General features: G+C 50.4%; 8 protein-coding genes across 8 annotated transcripts; 3 read left to right on the forward strand and 5 right to left on the reverse strand.

Annotated features, from left to right (window-relative positions):
• Positions 1-3463: 3463 nt before the first annotated feature.
• Positions 3464-4895, reverse strand: BDP55DRAFT_637657 (riboflavin transporter MCH5; the record flags this gene model as incomplete). Its single annotated transcript, XM_060573008.1, has 2 exons — positions 3464-4380; positions 4436-4895. 2 exons carry the CDS (start codon positions 4893-4895, stop codon positions 3464-3466), a joined length of 1377 nt encoding a protein of 458 aa, XP_060423465.1.
• A 1821-nt stretch (positions 4896-6716) lies between these two features.
• Positions 6717-7827, reverse strand: BDP55DRAFT_681924 (uncharacterized protein). The gene is made up of 2 exons (XM_060576234.1): positions 7662-7827; positions 6717-7594 (listed from the first exon to the last, which is right to left on the reverse strand). The coding sequence occupies exons 1-2, from the start codon at positions 7819-7821 to the stop codon at positions 6885-6887; spliced, it is 870 nt and encodes a 289-aa protein (XP_060423466.1). The 5' UTR covers positions 7822-7827; the 3' UTR covers positions 6717-6884.
• A 1736-nt stretch (positions 7828-9563) lies between these two features.
• BDP55DRAFT_681925 (SGNH hydrolase-type esterase domain-containing protein) lies at positions 9564-10937 on the forward strand. The gene is made up of 2 exons (XM_060576235.1): positions 9564-10051; positions 10106-10937. Exons 1-2 carry the CDS (start codon positions 9659-9661, stop codon positions 10457-10459), a joined length of 747 nt encoding a protein of 248 aa, XP_060423467.1. The 5' UTR covers positions 9564-9658; the 3' UTR covers positions 10460-10937.
• Positions 10938-11088: 151 nt separating this feature from the next.
• On the forward strand, positions 11089-12153 carry BDP55DRAFT_564713 (oxidoreductase; the record flags this gene model as incomplete). The annotated part of the gene is made up of 1 exon (XM_060570354.1): positions 11089-12153. One exon carries the CDS (start codon positions 11089-11091, stop codon positions 12151-12153), a length of 1065 nt encoding a protein of 354 aa, XP_060423468.1.
• Positions 12154-13024: 871 nt separating this feature from the next.
• Positions 13025-14801, forward strand: BDP55DRAFT_637661 (cytochrome P450; the record flags this gene model as incomplete). Its single annotated transcript, XM_060573009.1, has 3 exons — positions 13025-13255; positions 13329-14566; positions 14630-14801. 3 exons carry the CDS (start codon positions 13025-13027, stop codon positions 14799-14801), a joined length of 1641 nt encoding a protein of 546 aa, XP_060423469.1.
• A 352-nt stretch (positions 14802-15153) lies between these two features.
• Positions 15154-16799, reverse strand: BDP55DRAFT_681929 (uncharacterized protein). Its single transcript, XM_060576236.1, has one exon. It carries the CDS (start codon positions 16709-16711, stop codon positions 15173-15175), a length of 1539 nt encoding a protein of 512 aa, XP_060423470.1. The 5' UTR covers positions 16712-16799; the 3' UTR covers positions 15154-15172.
• On the reverse strand, positions 16781-18472 carry BDP55DRAFT_681931 (ClpP/crotonase-like domain-containing protein). Its single transcript, XM_060576237.1, has one exon. The coding sequence runs from the start codon at positions 18066-18068 to the stop codon at positions 17223-17225; it is 846 nt and encodes a 281-aa protein (XP_060423471.1). The 5' UTR covers positions 18069-18472; the 3' UTR covers positions 16781-17222.
• Positions 18473-20269: 1797 nt separating this feature from the next.
• On the reverse strand, positions 20270-21121 carry BDP55DRAFT_564746 (uncharacterized protein; the record flags this gene model as incomplete). The annotated part of the gene is made up of 1 exon (XM_060570356.1): positions 20270-21121. The coding sequence occupies one exon, from the start codon at positions 21119-21121 to the stop codon at positions 20270-20272; it is 852 nt and encodes a 283-aa protein (XP_060423472.1).
• Between the last annotated feature and the right edge of the window lie 379 nt (positions 21122-21500).

Here is a 21500-nt window from a genome sequence, read left to right on the forward strand (position 1 = left end):
CCATTGGAGAAAGAGTTGTGATGATCTGTTTCAGAAGATTCTTTTATCCGAAGAAGGCTTCCTTGACTATTCCAGATGGTGAGCATTACCCGCAACACATGGATCAACTTCGGATTTCTCTCTCAGACTTAAGGTCATCCAGTCAGAAAATTCCCTTCGATGGATCGCTATCTGTTCATCTTATAGTAGAGTAGTTTGCTCAATTCACAATAGGAGGAAGAGCTGCTGAGCTGCAGGGCCAATCTTTCTTACTGCCCAGCTACGTTTCCCCTCTCGCACATGAGGTCCTCAATTCCTCAACTGATCGAAGTTCTGGATCTGGCATCTATTCCTCTCGCTGCATTCGACGGTCTGCTACGTGGTCCCGGATGATCTCAAGTGCAGTGTCCAAGGGACCAAGGCATTGGAGCTACCAGATATACGTCTATTGTTATCATGTCCATCGCAACTTGCATCGATGATCGCCATGGCAAATGGTATCAGCGCTGCCAGCCGGATTGCTTCACCAAAGCCATGAACTCAAACGGGGCGGAAATGGCCTGACTTTGACTTGCCGTGATGTTATCCGAATGAATGTTGGACAAGATTAGACCTCCCGCTGGGGTCGCAACTCTGACGTTAAAGAAAATATGCATGCGTTGACTCGGGTGCATGTGCGTGAACTCTATTTCATGACCCAATTCGTAATTCAGAAGCAGGCTAGGGCCTTGCTCGTGGTCTCCTGTGGTTGAAACTAGCGAAGCTTGGTAGATCTTCGGTAATGTTAAGTTATTTCGATTGCATCGTTTGCCACAACGAACTGCCATCGTGGCCTGATTCCAGACCAAACCCAGGCTGACTACCTAGGACGGGCTTGGCTTTGGTCTGCCCACTCTCGTACTTGGTCGTATTGTCCTCAGCCCTATCCGATGGCCTGGATGCTAGCCTCTTCAACCAGCCAATGTGCCAATCTCCTCATACCGGGTGTAGAAAGTCTATTTCAAATCCCCATTGGGCGAGCTGACGCAAACAAAAACTCAGTGCCTCGCGTCTTCGCTCATGTCGCGCGGGGAACTGTCAATCCCGCGGGGTACCGGTTCGCTTCCCCACTAAGGTTCTGGGCGCAGGTCTCCGGCAGGCAAAGGTCCAGCCATAGCCGCCTTATCTTGCATTGGCAACTTAAGGCTAGCTAATGCTGCTCCCAGCATACTCACGGTGTGTCAGAGCTTATCATCTGAAGTCTGGGTGATATCGAGCCTTCTGGAGTTGCCTACAGCAACAAAGGATCAATGTTTCTAGTTCGAATGGGAGTCTCCGGAAATGCTTCATAATATGTCATAAACATGGTGAACTGGACGTGGTTTACCCCATTCCGAGGAGCATATCGATTAGGACGAGGAGTCGACCGGTGAGCCTCCTTGAATCCACGTACCTTATCTGTGATCAACCTATTGATTCAGTCTCGATCTGCAATTTCGTTCGAAACACACCTTGATTTCTACCAATCTTCATCGAGAGCCTCCTCATATCGGGCCGTTTCATATCTCCGACAGTGCCTACGTTAGGCTAATCCGCAATATAAGAATCCTCAAGCACTCATTGTGAGGAGGGGCCGAGCCTGGTCCGATATTCCGAGATCACAAAACTCACCGGCTCTCCAGACGACCGGGAGCGCCCGTGGAGTTATTCTCATGCTGGGGTCTAGCGTGGCAGACGAGCAGAAGTCTTCAGTTTTACACAAAACTCCCATCTTCCTGCCGTCTGAAGCTTTGCTATTTTCTCGAGATGACTTTTAGTGTAAATTGAGTTGATAGGAAAGTCCAACCAGTCGCAACCTCTGCCTTTCCCCGCCACCTTACACCTTACTTCTTGCGGCTGTCTTGGAACACTGGCAGTTGCGGCTATTATATCATGAACTCGGGCGATATGGAGATAGAGATGCCTTTTCTATAGCCACATTTGTCCACAGTCATTAACCTCAACGTTCTCGAAGAAGACTAATGATGGCGATCATCACTTTCGGGAGGTCGGGTGTAAGTTTCCGGTACTAATTGCACGCTAGGTGAGGCTGTGCCTGTGCCGAGATCCGACCACGTCTCATGAACAGGTGAGGAAATAAGTCTAAATAAATCGCTCACTGGCTTACGTTGGAGAATTCCTGACCAGCTATGACTGGGGAGATAAAAGTTGGAATGATACTCCAGCCTCTCTTTCTGCAGATGCCGACAAGGCCGCCACAGTACCTATTGAGCGGCAAGATTGTTCTTTCCAATGCCATTCACACTGCAGAACCACAGACCACCAGACTAGCCGTACATAGGTTGACGGAAAGGCATGCAGCAACCCGCCACCGATGCGTTCTTAGCTTAAACTAGCTATGGATTTGGCCCAATCAAATGATCCATTACACGATGAAAAGCCGTGACCGCACTTTGCTTGACTCACGAACGCGTTGTCAGTTGATAGGAGCTTGAAAGGCCACCGGTTTCCAACACAGACCTATGGCAATAGGCACACTTGATATTCCCAAAGAAGTCGAGCGTTCAACTACATCTCGACGGGGTCATGCCCAGGACCACGGACCAAGATTTCCAAATCGAGTTTTATGTCATCCACCCTACTCTTCTTTTGGACAGAGATGTGTCAACTCACTGACTAGGCTAGGTTGAATAGGCGGCAACTCCCGTAAGCCAGGATTCCACGGGGCCCCAGCTGTAGCAGAGGACTGCTTCCATGTCGTCACGGTTCACTCCCCCAGTCTTCAGCAAGGGTCTAGCAGCGGTGTTGAGTCGGACATAGAGCAGACAGGCCTCAACTTTGAGTCAATTCGCCGAAGTTTACGGCTGCAATGCAACTTGCTTGTATCTGGCACATCAAATAATCACCAAGTCAGTATTAAAATGGCCCGTAAGAGAAGATAAGGCGAAATCTGCCTTGATCATAACCATGTCAGTACCAGCTTTTGCTGCGCGAAGTCAAGCTCAAAATCGGCTAAATCAAGTTCCCCCGCGTGTTATACCATAAAGCCATTGAACCTTTTCTAGTATACCATGACTCGTCAAGAACTCACGAGCGATGTTAGCAGCCACATGCGGAATTGAGAAGATGAACACAGTGAGATCCTGGTTCTGGGATTCCTCTGCTCATCGAGCTGGAGTCGACAGCCCTGACATCGGCTTTCCCGCGGCGATTCGGCTCGAATCTCCCATGATTATGTACATCAAGTAGTACTTGCACCATTGGCCGGCGTTGCGTAGAGGATCCATGGAGGCGGATCATAGCAGTGATTAAGGTTTATCGTGCCCGCAACGGAGAGGCAAGGTAAGTAGGAGACTGTACTAGGTAGTGGTAGATATCGAGGATGAGAAGTGGTCTATCGAACTAGCTTGAAAAGTGTCTGTAACGTAGCAGCAATATCTCGCAAAGCTGGGATTGCAGCCGTGGTATGGACTTCAAAATATTGCTGGTTAGTTTGACTGCCGTCTTAGAATCTTGCTGAGAATTCCCACCCCACAGCCAAAACCCTAACCGCAGCGTAGCAAATGAAAGCAAGAAAATAAGAGACGCCAGAAAACAATATCAGTCCCTTCCAGTTTTGGCCTCCTTCCTGTGCCTCGAGGATGGCACCGGCAATTGGCAAACTGCTGAGAGTGCCGAAGCTGGCCATCATCATCGCCGTGGAGAGATAACGTCCATATTCCCTTGCATCGCACAATTGACCCAGGCAGACCGGAACTAGTCCTAGATTACTCCCACTTGCGAAACCGAATATAGCAACAAAAGCTAGGAGCATCGATTGAGAATTTCCCGAAGGCAGCCATAGGCCAAGAATTGTGATGAAGCAGAGGGCGATGGTGATGAGAATGACGTTAAATCTCCCGTACTTGTCTGCAGCCAGACCTGGGAGGAACCTCCCGATCGCTGATGTCGCGTTGAGAATGGACAGAATTGTGTACGAATGAACGTTGCTGCCGGGTAGAGTCGCAGCGTAAGAGATGATGTAGGTGATGGGGACAAAGAGACCCCACTCCATGAAGAAGATTCCGATCGCTGACAGGCTAAATTTTGGATCGCGGAAGACAGTCAAATCTGGCCAGATGGACCCAGGTCCCTCTTTCTTTGGCAGCCGAGACCGAATAAAGAGAGTCGCGGGTACCGTTAGTCCAAGGAGGATGAAGCCAAGAATCCGCGCTGTCGGACCAAACCCGAGAGTCGGGAACAGGTTTTGAAGCAAGATCGGATACACGATTCCGCCTATCGAACCAGCTGTGGCGGCTATACCCGTGGCGAAGCCTCGGCGTGAGTCAAAGAAGTGAGCAATAGCGCCGTAAGAGGGCGAGTCCAGTAGGGCACCTCCCAAGCCACCGAGAATTGAGTACGCCAGCAGGATTTGATAATATTCTGCTTGCATTAAGTTGTCAGGTCCAATAACATTTGAGCCGTTGAAGAAACGAACCTTTGCATAAGCTCAATAAGAGAAGGCTTGCAGACATGCAAAGACCACCAGCGACAACAAGGCCACGGGGACCGTACTGGTCAAACAGGGGACCAACTTGAATACCGACAAAAAAGACAATGAAAAGGTACAAGCTGAAAATCCATCCGATCTCGGATGATGAATGATCAGCAAGTTGGTTTTCAGAGAAATATGACTCGAAGACGGCAGCTGAGTTAATGAGGCCGAAAACCGAAAGCATTGCACAGAACGACCCAAAGACAACCAGCCAGGCCTGCCAGCCTCCTTCGGGGAAGGTCAGTTCGTTGAGACCTGAGGCATCATGTTGCGTATAGCTGGATCTGGCTCTTGATCTCGAGCGGTCTCCATCGTCCAGAAAATTCGTGAATGGCGTAGATGATGTGTGGCCGTGAATGCTTCTCAACTGTACAGATGATGTCTTTACAGCTGTTTGTGACATTTTGCGCGCAAGTTCCGTCAACAGGAAGTGCACGGTAATACAGGTACTAATTGTCCTCTTCCTAAACTTTGAGTGGACTCGTACAGAAGAGATGCTGCAGCAGGCCGATTAGACAATTTCCCCAGCGCGGGGTGACTAAACACACTTACTTGGAGGCAATGTTAATGAAAGAAGATAGAATTGAGTCGACACCGGGCTTCGAGTCCCATGTCGGCAAGAACACAATAGGGTCCACATGCACGTGTTGCGCCTTTTTGGCCCCTTACGGTTAATGGGAGATAACCCTTCTTTGCGTGTGATTACGTCGCCAAACTAGCACTGAGACCAAGCATTGCCAGCCCTGGACAGGCAGAAAGGGGTACTTCATCAGGGTTCCGAAGAGTACAGGGTTACCCAAACACCCTTTTAAGAGCGGGCACTTTTACTTTTGTCCCGTGCTGTCGTAATTGGCACTTGGAGGACGTTCCCAAGCCTTAGGTCAATCATATAATAATGGCCGTGAAACTAACAACGCGTCTACTTGAGGTTCTACCCATTGGCTGTCTCATTGACACAGGAAGAACACATGCATATATATACATAGAAGGCTTGTATTATAGCCACCATCCTAGGGAAAGTCCTCCTAAATGGTTTATGATTTGGCGAAGATTTCTCTTGGACACAAGAATAATGCCCCTGATCAAATGTGAGCTTGATCATATTGCGACTCAAAAACCAGTCAAAAAAAAAAAGAAAAAAAAAAAAGAAAACGGGATTTAGCCGCTCAGCAGCCTTCGCTGGGATGGATGACCCCGCCAGCCGTTCCCCGTCGCTCTCCACCGTTGACCGGTGTCTCTCTTTCCGGGCAATTATTCCCCGACTCAGACTCTTGGTCCAGTACTTCAGCGAATAGGGCCCTTTCATCGGGAGCTTAGGAGGTCAAGGTTTCCGAATAAGACATGCGCGTACCTTTCAAGCGAAGCGAGGTTACCTACTGAAGTAAACATGTCCACTATGATGTCCAAGTTCCCCTTTTGTACCTGCCAGTACGTGTAAGGTAGAACTACAAGGAGACATTAGAAAGGGGCTTTCACGTTCTGGGGCAAAACTCCTTCTACAAATCCCCGATTAGCTGTGAACTATATGGTCGCGAACCAACTCTAAATTTGCCCGCAACGGTGCAGCCGTCTTAGAATGTCGCAGCAAATGTGACAGACCATGGTCTACGGGATGTTAAGGACGCACGACTTGGCTACCTAGACCAGATCAGAATAGATCGAACACCAACTATGGACTTATTCAACGTAGATGAGAAGAGTAGTATTCTGGGGTTAGGTAGTGGCTATTTAATACGATAGGATCTAAACATTGACTTGTTGTTGGTATCCCTGTTATAGGGATTGGTTCGAACTGTAGGTGACGAAGAGGTTAAAATCGATATATATTTAACTTCTATATAAAGTGTAAAAAGGAGGTTTTAACTAGAGGTTAGGTAAACCGTAGATCTCGTAAATACGGTCTATAGATAGCCCCTATATAGGCCCCTTGCCTCGAGGTCGAATTGGACTTCCAATCCGACACATATCTCTTGGAAACGCTCCGACGCCACTCGTTGCATGGCATTTTGAGTAGAGACATGCGGGTGGAATTCAATGACAGGTTTCTTTGGGTAATGCATCCTGATCGCATCTATGCGAGGGCTTTAGCCGGGCATGGGTGGGATGGGCAAAGTGCCAATTGTCATCGTCTCAAGTAACATCTAAGTACTAGTAGTAATATAAAAATAGCGAAGGGAAGCGATATGCCTTAATACCTCCAGCGATCTAGGAGATGCGCAAATGAGCCAAGAAACTGACTTGAAATTAAGCCAAATATGCGGGGGTTCCAGCAAGCTGCCATGAAGAGGCTAGTCACCTCGGAATATAAGAGGCACGATCGAAACATAGAGAAGTCAACCGTCTAGGCGAACAAACTTGGCCAAGCCAAAAGCACCCATCGGCGCCCATTCAATCAAACCTGCAGACCTGTAAGCTTTTGGAGGATCTGCTTGCTGGTCGTGTAATCCGAAGTGCCGTTCTCCGGGTCGGCATCCGTGGCGTTCTTGGCACCACAGACAGACCCATCATTGTATTTGCCTGCAGGGCCATCTACGCCGGCGAATTCACGCTTTGAATTGGCAAGCAACATATTCTCAGCGGCCTTTGGGAGCCAGCCATTGATGAAGTCACCATGGGTACAGTATGCCGGACCGCAGGCAAGTTCCAGAGGGGCGGTTCCCTCCCAACCGTCAGGCAAAGCCTTGCGAAGGTCAAACCGAATGCTGAAGCGCAGTTGAGGCATTCTCTTCATACCAAGAGGGCAGCGATTGGCTGGCTTGCTAGTAGCAGTCCAGTGCTGGGTTCCAGAGTATGTGGACTCTAGCGTCTCCTCGTTGACGCAGTCGTGGAACAGGAGGATAGTTTGGAGATGGGTGTTGCAGGTCTTGGATGGGAAGCCATTGACGTCCTTCTCTGAGCTGGGACCGCCTTCGCAGAACCATTGGATGCCCGCCAGAGGCTCGGTGTCAGCTTCGGACTTTGCGGAAGCGTTGCCGACGACGACCTTGTAGTCTTGTGGAATGGCAACTTCTGCCTTTTCGATCGCAACGTAGTAGGCGCTGAACCGACTGATGGGAACCGGGGCCGTTGTAGTCTTGTTCTTATAGAACAGTGTAGGTACCCCTGGTTTCGTGTTAACAAACAGACTTTCTAGTTGATGGAGGTATTTCCCAGGTAGAAGTTGACTTACAGTAAGAGGAGTAGTCGTTGGGGTTCACTGCCGTGGCACAGACGGTTTGTAACTCTTTGGAGGTAGTTGTGTTCAAAGTGACAGCATCAGATCCAAAGAAGGTGTGCAGGTGACTGGCATACTGGCCCGGTATAACCACCGGGTCAATGTTCTTGTACATGAATCTGTCAACAACAGTGACGGTGTAGGCACCAGCCGTACTAGCAATTCCCAAAATGCTTGCGAGCTTCATGATAATGAGAAAGCTTCAAGAAAACAACAGAAAGATTGGCGTGAGTTGGTGCTGAAATGAGCGAATAATATGCAGACAAGCTGCTGTAAAGAACGACGACACTGAAACGCGTGAGATTGAAACGAAAGCAAAAGTTCAAGACACAAAGCTAAACGTACTTTAGCCAACTGGTTGCCAGAAGACTCATTTCAGAGCCACCGCAACTCTTAAGACGTCTTCGATCGATATCCTTTCAAAGCCCCCTACGTGTGGTCGACGGAGCAGTCCGCATGTTGAGACATGGGCACGCTCTCAAAAGCAGGGGTTTGGGTCTGATTAAGGTATGGTCATCCCAACGCCAAGGGCCCAGGTGGGAATCTGATGGATGACAGCCACGCTTTCAGAAGATTAGCGTGTCAGTGAAACCCATCAGAATGCAGTGAACAAGCGTTATGCCGGTCCTTAAATTTTCGTGCCTACACGCTTACGCGCTGACAAATGGTTTGATGCTAGCCTATTGCCATGAGGATGCCCTGCTTTGATGATCGGCACTGGCCTTTCTTCCAACCTTATCCAAAAATAAAAAATAAAAAGTCTTTACGGTAGATGCATTTACATTTAATTGATTGTTGTTCCAGTTAAGGTGTGTTTCCCTCGCTTCCTATCTGCCGAGGGCACGACGCCGTTAAGGATCCTCTTATCGTGCAGCGTGCAGTGACCCGGGAACGCTGCCTTAACCTGCTCAACTTTGCGCTGTACCCACATCAAGAAGATGAACAGTGTCACTGTTGTATTTCCAATAGTGAACATGATTCACCAGAAACAGTTGTATTGTTGACCTTATTGCCTCGGAGCAGGGCAAAGCAGAAACACCCGATACCCCCTCTTAGCACTTAAATCACCAACTCAATCCACGTACCACACCTCAATTTCCATCTCATCTTCCGGTACGTGTACTAGAAGACGAGATCATCCACACGACCATCTTGGAAAACATTCTTCCAGGCAGGGAATCTCGTCATGGCCGGGATACACGAATCGAGCCTCTCATCTGGAATGTGGGAATCATTTCCGGGTGCTTGTCCTAGAATCCGACAGACTTGCCCCGTCAATCCGTCTGATTTGGATGTGTAGAGGACGATCACTACGGTTCACCTGAAAACACCCACTCTCGGTGGCCAACAAAATGGTAGGGTTGAACGGAGCGACCCGCATTAGCCCGAAGACCACATCCTCAGGGATGTATCCGAGTGTGCGTATGACACTTCGGGGCAATGATTGTGCGGATGTCACATTCAAAGCCCGGGAGACTCCATTTTCCAACAAGTGCTAATAGAGAGGGTCTACATTGACATCTCGATGGGCTTTAAGGGAGGTCGACTCGTGCCTCAGAAGCTTCCTTTGCTCCGAAAATATCATTTATGCTGGCAACTGTAGCGCGGGGCCCCGCGTTTATGTGCGAAGGTGCAGATGAGATGGCGGAAGTTCAGCTCGACTTGTCTTCTCGGCCGAATGGCTGAGTCTCAACTGGTGGATTCAGCCGTCACGCAGTCTGGGATAGTCATATGAGACTTCCATGATGATGACTTCCGATGCTCGAGAGCAGTGGGTTTTGAGAGGCTCGGAAGGCTATAAAGCGTCTAGATCCAGATTCACGAAACCTTGGAATCTCAGAATCCTTCAGGCCTGGAAGGAAAGTACACTCAGACAAGGACAGTAAGGTAGCCTCAACAAGACTGCGATAATTTCGCCATCAACCAGCTTTCTATTCTGCAATCTCAGCATCATGAGATCAACTATCTTTACATCACTGATCGCGTTGGCGGCGGCGATGACCACGGGATCGCCCGTTGCTCGAGCCAAGAAATCTCCCTATTTCTTCCTTATCGGCGACTCCACTGTCGCGATCAACGGCGGCTGGGGTGACGGTTTCTTGTCTTACCTCAAAGACCCCACGAAAGGCGAGAACAGGGGGAAGAGCGGCTCTACGAACGTCTCTTGGAAGTCGAACGGCCGCTGGGCTTCGCTTTTGCAGGGTATCAATGACACGAAGGCCGATTACGAGCCCATTGTGACTGTTCAATTCGGTCACAATGACCAAAAGAGTCTTACCTTAAACGAGTTTCGGGCCAATCTGGTTGCCATTGCTGCCAAGCTAAAGGATGCTGGGGCGACTCCGGTGAGTTTTCACTCCTTGCGCAGGACCTTGAGACTGACAACTAATCCTACCTAGATTTTCATCACGTCTCTCACTCGCCGTCGCTTCGAAAATGGTGAAGTGGACCAAGACCTTGCTGACTGGAGGGGCAAGACGATCGCAGCGGCAAAGGCCAGCAGCATTAAGTGGCTTGATCTTAACCTAGCGAGCACCGACTACGTCAATGCCATTGGAGAGGAAAATTCCCAGTATTACAACCTGGCGAGCACCGATAGAACCCACTTGGGTGAAGCTGGCAAAATCGTGTTTGGTCGCATGGTGGTCGACCTCTTATTGGAGAAACGAAGTGACTTAGACGCCTACTTCAGCGCCGACGAGGAGATTTCTGACGCTATTGCGAACGGCAAGTTCACTACTGGGGGCAAGTGAACGGTCGGCGACGATGGACAGACAAATGCCTTGCAGAGTTGTTAGAGAGTAGAATGGAATTGGTACGGTGTAATGTTCCGTGTGAATATCATTCGGAGGGCGACTAATAGCATGGTGGTTGAATGTCGAGGCCCAGATTGCATACATTACCTCAGCGCATAATTCTGGAGCGAGAAACGTCTTGTTCAAGATGCACTAGAGCTTCCATAACAATGGTACAAGGATGAGGTGAATATCTGAAGATAGTAGTAAAACACTACCAATCTCAAATGTTTCACGAAATCCGTCGTGAGCTCGGAAGCGGTGTATCATGAAGTCGAGCAAGCGATCGTGCTCCCAGGATGATGGACCTGGGATTCCAGGGCCATGGGATTGGTGAGTGGGGCGGACGAAGAAACATCGCCAAACAAAGTGGCCCGAATTGGAAGGTCGTCAATGATCTGCAAGAAGGACGTTGAGATGGTTATCAACACGAAATGAGGAGGCTGGTGTACCACAAACCAACACGAACAACACGAACCCCGCCTTACCTACATGTACTTAATACCTTAGCTACGGACGCAGTTCTCTTAAACAATCATTTTTTTTCGTCTGTATTTGAACGATCAGTCCGAACTACCGCCATGATGATGAGCCTTTTTGCATTGGTCTTGACTCTGGTCGCCATCGCCCCTTCTCTGGCAGTGAGGAGTGGTATCCACGAACGGAAATTGAACTTGACCTTGACATGGGAGATTTTACCGACCAACAGCCAACAGCAACTCCGCGGGTTGTCGCCAGTGTCGGACCAAATAGCCTGGGTATCCGGTACAGGAGGGACAGTTCTTCGCACCACCGATGGCGGTGCTTCGTGGCAATCAGTTGGCCCCAGATTGTCAATCGAAGACGCTGACCTGCAGTTCCGCGATGTGCAGGCGTTCTCGGCGGAAAAGGCTGTCATCCTGTCTATTGGCGAAGGAGCGGATTCGCGCATTTACATCACGGCCAATGGCGGGGAGTCTTGGACGCAAACCTTCGCTAATGAGGAGGCATCCGCGTTTTTCAACTGCGTCGATTTCGAGGACGATGAGAGGGGGATTGCCGTGAGCGACCCAGTCGATGGCAAGTTCCGTTTGATAGAGACGCTTGATGGGGGTAGCTCTTGGACTATCGTGGACCCCAGCGGGATGTCCCCTGCTTTGGAGGGAGAATTCGGATTCGCGGCCAGCGGAACTTGCATCTCTACCGCAGCGGGCCGATGGTATCTCGCATCGGGTGGCATCGATCCCGGCAGAGTCTTCCGGAGCTCAGATGGGTACCAGTGGGATGTCTCGGGCAGTGCGATTGCGGGTGGTGCCTCGGCCGGGGTGTTCTCGGTACGATTCAAAGATGCGCACAACGGCATTGCAACTGGAGGCGACTTCAACGTGGCTAATGGTTCCCTCCACACATCAGCGTGGTCCGAGGATGGCGGAGAGACCTGGACAGCATCGGAGGTGTTCCCGGGCGGATACCGATCGGGCTCGTCATGGGCCCCGGGGCTGTGTGGGGTGGCTGTCGCTGTTGGACCTTCCGGATCCGATATCACGCTTGATGGTGGGACGACTTGGGTTACATTTGACAGAGGCTCGTTTGACGCAGTCGAGTGCGTCTACGGCCGAGTCTGCTGGGCGTCCGGGTCAGCCGGAAGGGTGGGCAAGCTTTTGTTGAGTTGATAACCGTGCAGACATAAGAAGGCCTTCACCGCTCATGGGAAATCCATGGAGGGCTGGAAGTTCCTAACTCAAATTCCCACAACCTCACCAATAATTGCCCTCTGTCGCACGGAAGGCCGACATTCAGGTGAATAGACTCGTTGTCGTTCGATATTTACCACTTCTCAGTTTGTGTGAAGGATGACTTTATGTCTTTTCAACTCCTTTGCCCACAACCAATGCGAGTGCGACGGCGGAGACCATCCAGATACCTGGCCATTCTAAGCAAGGTTCGAGACATGAGGAAGCAATACCCTGCATATGCCCTTCCACCCCTCCATGAACCTGCGCTAACAGGCCTTGGCTGTGGATTCGGTTGAAATGTGTTAGGGCACCTCGCGGCCGAGAGCATATATGAGACGGCACGTACCTGAAACAGGTCACAGCGTGCCTCGCTTAAGCATGCAAGATCCAACAGGCGTGCTCCCAAAGTTCCAATCAAGAGCTCTTGTGGGGAGCAATGGGGCCCAGCGAGGGGCATAAGGAACTTTTTGGAGGGGGGGGGGGATGTTGTTGAGGACTATTGAAAGCAGCTGAAAACGAACGTTACTACCTGATTAGAGTAGAGCTGTTGTAACATGCCGGCAGCTCAAAGTCCCGTTCGAATGACAGGCTCTAGCCTAGCCGCCAATGCAGCCAGCGCGTCATGACCTGAAGCCCAAACCAGCATTACCAATAGTCGACTCCTGAGCGGTCTGTTACTAAGGTCCGAAGTTCCACCTACACAACTCCGTGTCACTCCCGTACTCTGTGTTGATCTCACATTTCTTTCTCTGAAGTTCAGAGACGACGATGTCCAGAAAACGATAGCTCTACTGTACACTACGTGATCATGGCGGGCAGTCTTCACGCCCAAATCACTGAGTCGCTGACGCCTGGGCGCGTCTTCGGCTCGCTTTTCCTCGTTTTTGTTGGTCTGCTTATCCTCGATCATACATGGAAGCCCACATACCCAGAGAACATTCCCGTCGTGGGCTATGGGAAGGGCACCGTGGCACGCTTCAAGAACTTCTACTACTACATGTTTCGCTATCGAGACTGGGTCATTGAGGGCTACAAGAAGGTATGTGATTATCCCCCAGCGTGTGAAGTTGGCAAGGCTAGAACAGACACTGATTTGGTATGCGACAATGTAGTACAACAAGCAGAATCGCGCATTCGTGGTCCCCGCTGCCGCAAGCCGAGCACCCGACATCATCCTTCCACAATCCCTTACGAAATGGCTCCTCGAATACCCGGACTCGGTGGTTTCCGCTCACGAAGCGCATAACGACGTCCTCTATAGCGATTATAATTTTCTTGGAAAGGTGTACGCCGACGATGTGTGGCATACTCTGGTAATCCACAAGAGCCTGGCGCGCCACCTCAGCACCCTGATCCCCGCGATTGAAGAAGAGGTATCCGTCGCCGTGGACGAGGCCTTTGGCACAGATACCCAGGATTGGAAGACCCTGAATCTCTGGGACGCCTGGTTGACAATTGTGCCGCCCGTCACGAACCGGATGCTTGTGGGAGAGGGCGTGTGCCGCACCAAAGAGTTCTGCAAGGCCATGGTTTCGTTTGTCGATCAGGTCATTCTCAACTGTTTTGCGCTGCACATGGTTCCCCAGACCATCCTTCCCATCCTTGGGCCTTTGATCGCATTACCCAACTGGTGGCTATGGCGCAAAGCCTCCAAGCACAGCTTGCCGGTGATCAGGAAACGACTCGACGACATGGCAAAGAAAGAGGCGGGCGATCCGGCGTATGAGAGCTGGATCGCGCCCGAAGACTTCATCACCTGGGACATCCGCATGGCCAAATCCGAGAGGAAGTTCTTCGAACTCGATCCCTACGTGATCTCGAAGCGACTTCTGCCGATCCAATTCGCCGCCATTCACACGACCGTCATTACGGGTCACAGCATAGTCCTGGACTTGTTGAGCTCTGACCCGGCGAAGGGCTATATCGAAGGTATCCGGGAAGAAGCAGAGCGCGTTCTTCGCGAGGAGGGCGGCCGCTGGACAAAGAATGGACTTTCACGGCTATATCGCCTCGACAGCGCAATCCGAGAGAGCCAGAGGCTCAGCAATTTCAGCTGTACTCTGATGGAGCGCAAGGTTATCGCCAAGGAGGGAATCACCAATGAGCAGGAGGGGTGGCATCTACCAAGAGGCACGTTCCTCACCGTGAATCTCGAAGGTCTTCACCACGACGATGAACTGAACGCCAACGCGAGGGAGTATGATGCGTTCCGGACGAGCAGGCAGAGGGAAGAATACGAGGCGAAGCCACAGTCAGAACGCAACTTGGATGAGGGATTGAGGTTAAAGAATCTTGGCATGGTTACAACAAGTGATGCTCATCTGCCTTTCGGACATGGAAGACACGCATGGTAAGCAACTGGCTACTATCTCTCTTAGGTTTCTGCTATTGTCATGGAATTAACGACTTGTAGTCCCGGCCGCTTCTTCGTCGCTCACGAGCTGAAGATGGTTGTCGCCAATTTGTTCCTCAATTATGACGTCAAGCCACTGGCCGAGAGACCTAAGCACCAATGGGTTGGCGTAACTGTAGTCCCGCCCGTTGACGCAAAGATCGAGCTCAAGCGCAGGAAAGGTACTGTATGATTGAAAAGGTAAACGCAGTGGTAACGAATCATGAGTGGCTCAGGAGTATCAGGATAGGAACAGACTACAGGACTCGGCATAGTCGTGTACAAGATATTAATACAGCGTATGTAAATGAAACCTATGGACTATTTGTTTTTAAACTTTGGCCCTTTCGACGTGTCGATCGCTTCTTATGTCTCGAATGCTGTGCGTCGTGCCTACGTAGGTGGCCCGAAGCAACTATTAGACCTCCTGTTGTGTCAAATTTCCGATGTGCACCATAATTTTCGTCCCTTGATTCTAAACTCCGAAATACCAGACTCGCTACGACTACTGTGTTTCCAGACGCAAAGCACCCCTCATCGATCTTGTCCGATTCACGGGTTTCTTCACAGCGCTCGACGATGCTCTCTCATACGTGCATAGACAGCTTCGCCTCTAACATCATCCCAGCTAGGCAACTCCGCCCCTAAAGACGTCCGAGAGTATTCGTCTTCTTGGTCCATGAAGATCTGAATAGGCAGCAGTAGAGAGAGCTCGGTTCCTCCCGCCGCCATTTTGATCTCGAGAGTATACGTCCGCGAGATCAAGCAGGAGTGAAAGGTTGGGGGAAATACGTGACTTGATGTCGGAAGTTCAAAGTCAACTTGCGTTGAACAGGTATGAGTGATAGGTACGCTCTTGTTCAGGCTGCTGCTGTTGCGTACTACCGTGATGTCTCTCGACCCTCTGGACCCTCCAGCTTTTTTTTCTGATACCTCGTCATCTGAAATATGCACGTGCTGAATCCAAGGGGTGGTTTTTGTAGAGTCGATTATGGCAGGTGTAGATAGTGTGATTGCGTCTCGATTACCGCCGACATTGGGAAAGCTTGGCGCAGGTCGTGGAGAAGCCCAGGTTTGTGCCAATATCCTTGTTGATTTTATCTTGAGCTGCGGTGGAAGCATATCTGGAGCGGCAGGGCGGAAAGCAATGTTGATGTAAGCCGACGAGCTCGATGCTGCGTGTCCATCCAGACTCAAACGTATTGCCTGTGGCTGGGATGACTCGATCGTGATTTGGCCTGTGGGCATGGAGAACATATTCTTTCTGACTGAGGTGGTTTCTTTCAAAACGTAGTGAAGGTCGTGCTCGTCGATGATGAGAGGCGGGTCTTCGGGGCATGGTGCGAGGATGCTGATGGGATGCTCAGACTCAAGGATCGGTTCCAGTGGCACCTCAGGAGTACCGTCTTCGATGTTGAAAACTCTGGCCCTTATGCTGTATTGGATCTTTGTAATGTTTGTAGTAAGATCATCCTTGTCGAATCCGGTCAAGGACGACGGCAGGCGGAGGTGGTGGCTACGGACTGCTTCCGTTTGGACTTCGTATTGGCAAACATTGCTTGTAAGTTGGTGGGGGACGATGAATCGGAATGGTATAGAATAGATCTGTCCACGTTTGAAAACCCTCGTTGGTGGGTAAGCTAATTCGGGTACAGGCATGTGCAACTTAAGGAGCAGATGTGTCGTTTCGGTCATGACGTGGACATCTTCCCGCCGAACGTTGGCTTTTCCCAAGAGATTGATTTCAACGAAGCTGAAAGCTATATCTCGCTGTGGACTGATCTGGACAGTCCCGTTGACTTGCGATCCTGCAGAGTAGATCTTTGACGTGTAGTGATGATCGATGTGAACTTCGACGTCCCCTCTCGTAGGCATGCCGAACAATTTTGCCATAGACGTGATACCGCTCGCCATTTCTCGCATGATACCCGGGTGATCGACTTTGCCTCTCGGAAATGCAGCAACAACAGGCTTGGCAGCGTGATGCAAAGATTTGGAGTGGTGACTGGAGGAAACCTGGCTGAATGCCATGTTGAAGTAAAAGGAACTGGACAAGCTAGTAGATGAAAACTCAATGGTGAAGTCGTACATGAGTTCATTCATGGCATCTGCCCAAGCAAGTAGAAATACTGTAATGAAAAGGCCGATAGTATGACTCTACTTACAATTGGATTCGCTAGTCTATTTCCACGTATGCACAGGTTTGCAAAGACTTCGCTTCGTGCTTGACTCTACGCCGATTACGCCGACTACTCCGCAAGGATGCCATGATCCTAGCGGCGTGTTGAAACTATCCGAAATCTCGACATCGCCTGTTTCTTCTACCTTTCTTACAAATCAACAAGAACAATTCAGACATTTCTCATGGATGGTAGTCATACTTGACTTCCAGCTCCATGGCTATTGCTCACCTCGCTCAATGCGTGGGCCGTTAAGCGCCCCAGTCGACGAAACGAGCACGCCCTTGACAAGGAATCCATATGACATTCTACGCCCTATGCTAACTCCAAAACAGCCAGACATCTCTTCCTGGTCCAACTCCCTTATGTCTACAGGTTCCGATGTCGGCAATCCCGCCGGTTCATTTCTGGCCTGCCATTAATCTAGCCAAGCCTCAAATCTTGGCCTTTTCGAAACTTCCATGTCTTCCCGCTCCCTTGGAAAATTCCGCTGCACCCCGGACACTCTCTTTGTTGATCACTTTGATCCCCTGGTCAAACTCGTTGCTCAGAGCGTCCTCGAATGACCTGGCATCATAAGTTGAGTAATAACAGCTCGCCCTATCGGTGTTCATGCAGGCTTGAGGGAATGCCAACAGTTGTCGTGCGATATTCGTTGCCTCTGCCAGAGCCTGCCCCTTGGACACTACCCGATTAGCCAGGCCCATATGCAACGCTTCTTCCGCGGATACTCCACGGCCGGTGAGGATCATGTCGAGGGCTCGACCGAGGCCCACAATGGCTTGCAAACGAACGGTGCCGCCGTCGATGAGGGGGACGCCGAATCGTCGGCAGAACACCCCAAAGACCGCGGTCTCTTCGGCAACTCGAATGTCACCGAGGAGGGAAAGTTCTAACCCTCCAGCGACAGCATACCCTGATACAGCGCTGATTACTGGCTTTTTGATTCGCATTCGTGATGGCCCGATGGGCCCAATGTTGCGGCCTGAGACTCGGTGACTGTCGTCGATGATGGGTCCTTTGTAGCTGCTGTCTCTAGACCCATGCCCATACTGTGCGACTTCGTGGAGATCGAAGCCAGCGCAGAAAGTACCATGCGCTCCATAGAAGACGCAAACCTTCTGGGTAGGGTCATTCTCAAAGGTCAGGAAAGCATCTGTGAGTTTGCGTGCAGTTGGTCCATCGATTGCATTCCTTCGATGCTCTCGGTTGATGGTTATTGTGGTGATCCCATCAGATGAGATATGCACTTGAACTGCTTCTGGTTCGTTGTCTGCCATTGCTGATTGATTGCAGTTGATCTTTGGCACCTGGCCATCTCATTGTTGAGAGACCTTGTTTCAGAAGGAAGAAGAGAATACCCAATTCATGGATGCAGTATAGACCGTTCCTACGGTCTGTCTACGTCATCTTGAGCGGTCTTTCTCCCGTTACCCCGCCATGAACATGACCATGAACTTTGACCTGTCCTGTGAATGTGCCGGTCTCCAAACAGACTCAAGGAGGATTGCCTGGGCAAGGTGAGGTAGCTTCCGAGACCCCCATGTATTCCGTCGACAGCCGACGGCAACCGACATCAGTGTGTCGTCTAATTGATCAAACGAATTGAGTCAGATTTCAAGAAGGTGGAGTCATTGAATTGAGCGGCTTGGTGAGCTGGTTACCTTACTTTACTTTACGTATGTTCTCTGGGTGGGCTGGTCGCAAACTGCCGCTTCCCTAGGCTTTTCGCTCAAAACCGACGACAACAATGTCTCTCGGCCCATGACCCGAGCTCTCACATCTTGACTGTCTCCAAAGCCACTGAACATGTGGGTTATACACCGGATATGGTCCCGAGGCATATCCATGACATTCAGAGATTTAATTTCCTTGTAGCTTCCCTCCATACACAATTGTCCTACAAAAAGTCAGGTCCCTAGCCCATAGATGACAAATCCACACCACTCGGCACTCATGCTTCGAACCAACGGCAGTTGGATTTCTTCCTGGACTCCTTACGCATATCCGCAATCACACCTCTACCCCTTCGCGCGTCAATCCCAGGACCTGTGTAAAGAGATGCATGCCAAAACCATGCAGGCTTTTATCGAAGACGATCTGGAATAATTTTCAAGCTTCCCGCAATTTTGAGTGACCGGGCCACCCATGCAGAGGTGTTTTGTCTTTCTACTCCACGATTTTGACGAATCCGGTTTGTCTTGAGGTTGTGACCCTGACAAGTCTTGAAAGTTCGACCCATTTCTCGCCGGCTTCGTAGATCCTGTCGGCCCAGCGATTTAACATGTGGTCGGTCGCTCGCGAAGTCGTTATGATTAGGCCTAATCCTGACTTCTATCTCAGTGCTCTGAATTAGCCTCCCGGCTTGAGGTGACTGAATGCTTTGGTATACACCGTCCGCTAATTAGGGATGCTTCCGTAGAGAGACCTCAGCATGAATCACAGTGAATTTTCGGCTCAGTCTAGTTCAGAGTATAGTAATCTAGGATAAACTCGACGTTCGACGGGACCCAGCCCGGCTGGATGGGGCTCAGGTCAGTGCCGACGACTTTAAACTTTGGGCACTGATCCCCAAGATCGATGGCCCAAATCCCGGTTCCGCTTAGGCCCATCGTTGCCATCTATGGGAATGAAAGACAGAGGATTTTTGAGAAGCATCAAAAGCGCCGTATAGATTAAGTCAAGACCCTCATTCTGTATTTGGTCGTTTCGGGCTCAGTATTCTCCTATTGTGCCGCTTTGGATACGTTCGGCCGTGCAGTTGGCTATATTCGAGAATGCTAGAAGAGACCGAGGTTGCGGAAGAATAGATGCTGTATGTTTTTGACTCGTGAAACTGGTCTTCGTTATCGACGACAGTTGCTGCCTCAATGCGCGATGGCATACTGTCGGTTCCTTGGTTTTGTCTTTCCCCTATTGTTCGTGCTTGTTGTCGGTAGTATCCGTTGACTGAAGGAACTTTGGAAATACCCAGATCTCAACAGCCGAGCACACACCATATCAGTTGTTGGGAACTTGGAATGTTTCCTCTATTTTCAAGTTGTTATTGGTCTGTGATGAGTCTTGATGCAGGAGTGTGAAATGTACGAGACACTACGGCGTAGTCGCTGCGGCACAGGCTACAGGGGTTCCGACCGGTATCCCCAAGAGGTTTTCTCCCGTTCATGTATTGGAGGTACAGCGATCTTAGCTCCAACTGCTCTGAGAGCAACGCTGGGTCCTTGCATCACACGAGATTCATGCAAAGGCGCGGAGTGGAATAAGCATATTGCCCTGAAGCCTGTTGGGGGACAACATCAGTAAAGTACGGTCACTTTCGGAGACGCGCATGGGAAGCCAACATGATAATAAGCGTGGATTAAACTATCATAGCGCAGAACATGTACGCGACTGGCCAGACCACGCCACCAGTAGTTATGAACATACACAGAGACCAGTGCATCCTCTGTTCAAACGATGTAAAGGGCCCCTCACATGTTTCTTATGAAGGTTGGAAGACTTTGTACACCGCAATCATGTCCTCCTCGCTCAGCCCGGCCACGTTCGCCTGTCCGTAGATCGAATGGCACAACTCTGCAAGAGGCGACTCTACATTCGCCAGCCTCGCAGCTTCTGTAATGAGTTGCATGCTATTATAGCAGTCCTTCATAGACGCTTGTGGATTCCAGTTTCTATTGACAATCTTAGCGACTTTGATTTTCGAATACGCAGAAGCCATCGGCCCGGCGTCGAGTACTTGTCCGAAAGCATCGAGATCGAGGCCCTGCGCCCGTGCAAGACTGAATGACTCTGCAAGAGCGACCGTCATGCTGTTGAGGTAGAGATTGACCGCGTACTTGGTCTTGAGTCCGGAACCGATTGGTCCGCAGTACACGGTAGCGGAGGTGAGCGGCTCCACCACCGCCCGCATTCTCTCCGTGACGGCCGGATCACCGGCCATGAGACCCACTAATGTGCCTTGCTCTGCCGGGACCCTGCTGCCGCTGACTGGCATTTCGATAAAGTTGCTTCCCGCTCTTTGGACTTGCTCCGCAACGTGTTTGCTGACTTCCACAGTGATTGAGCTCGTGTTTATCAAGGTTTTACCGCGTAGTGCCGCTGTAAAGTCGTCGTTGAGAATCGAGGTTAACGCCGGGCCATCGAAAAGCATGGTGAAAATGACATCAGATTCCTGAGCCACTGCCGCCGGGGTATTGCCAATCTTAGCACCAGCTTGTATGAGCGCCGTGTATTTGGAGGAACTTCGGTTCCAGACGGTCAATGGGAATTTGCGGGCGAGATTCAGGGCCATGGGTGTGCCCATGAACCCTAAACCTAAGAAGCCGACACGCATCGTCCGAATTTTGGCCCTCTGGGGATTGAAGATCGTTGAAGGTTAGAAATTAAACCGAGATAAAAATGACCTTCAAGAGATCTAATCTTTTACCTTGGGTTCAACGAAGGCAGTTCTCGGAACCAAGAAAGACGCCTTGTCATCGGGACAAACCAACAGGTGATGGATAACACAGTTCTTACTACAGTACTCTACATCATCAGATCACTTCGCCTAGAGGGCGCGATGGCTTTTTCTAATGTGACTAGGTTCACGCCTTAGGGCGGTGGTGCTACCGATGGGATGTATTAGCCCCTTTGCATGGGAGTATGACAGGACCCATAAAATACATGTCAATTGCTCCCTACGCCTTAATTGTAATTCAAATGCGCCCACACTG

The sequence above is a fragment of the Colletotrichum godetiae genome, assembly GCF_030913485.1.
Source record: "Colletotrichum godetiae strain CBS 193.32 chromosome Unknown BDP55scaffold_70, whole genome shotgun sequence".
NCBI lineage: Eukaryota > Fungi > Ascomycota > Sordariomycetes > Glomerellales > Glomerellaceae > Colletotrichum > Colletotrichum godetiae.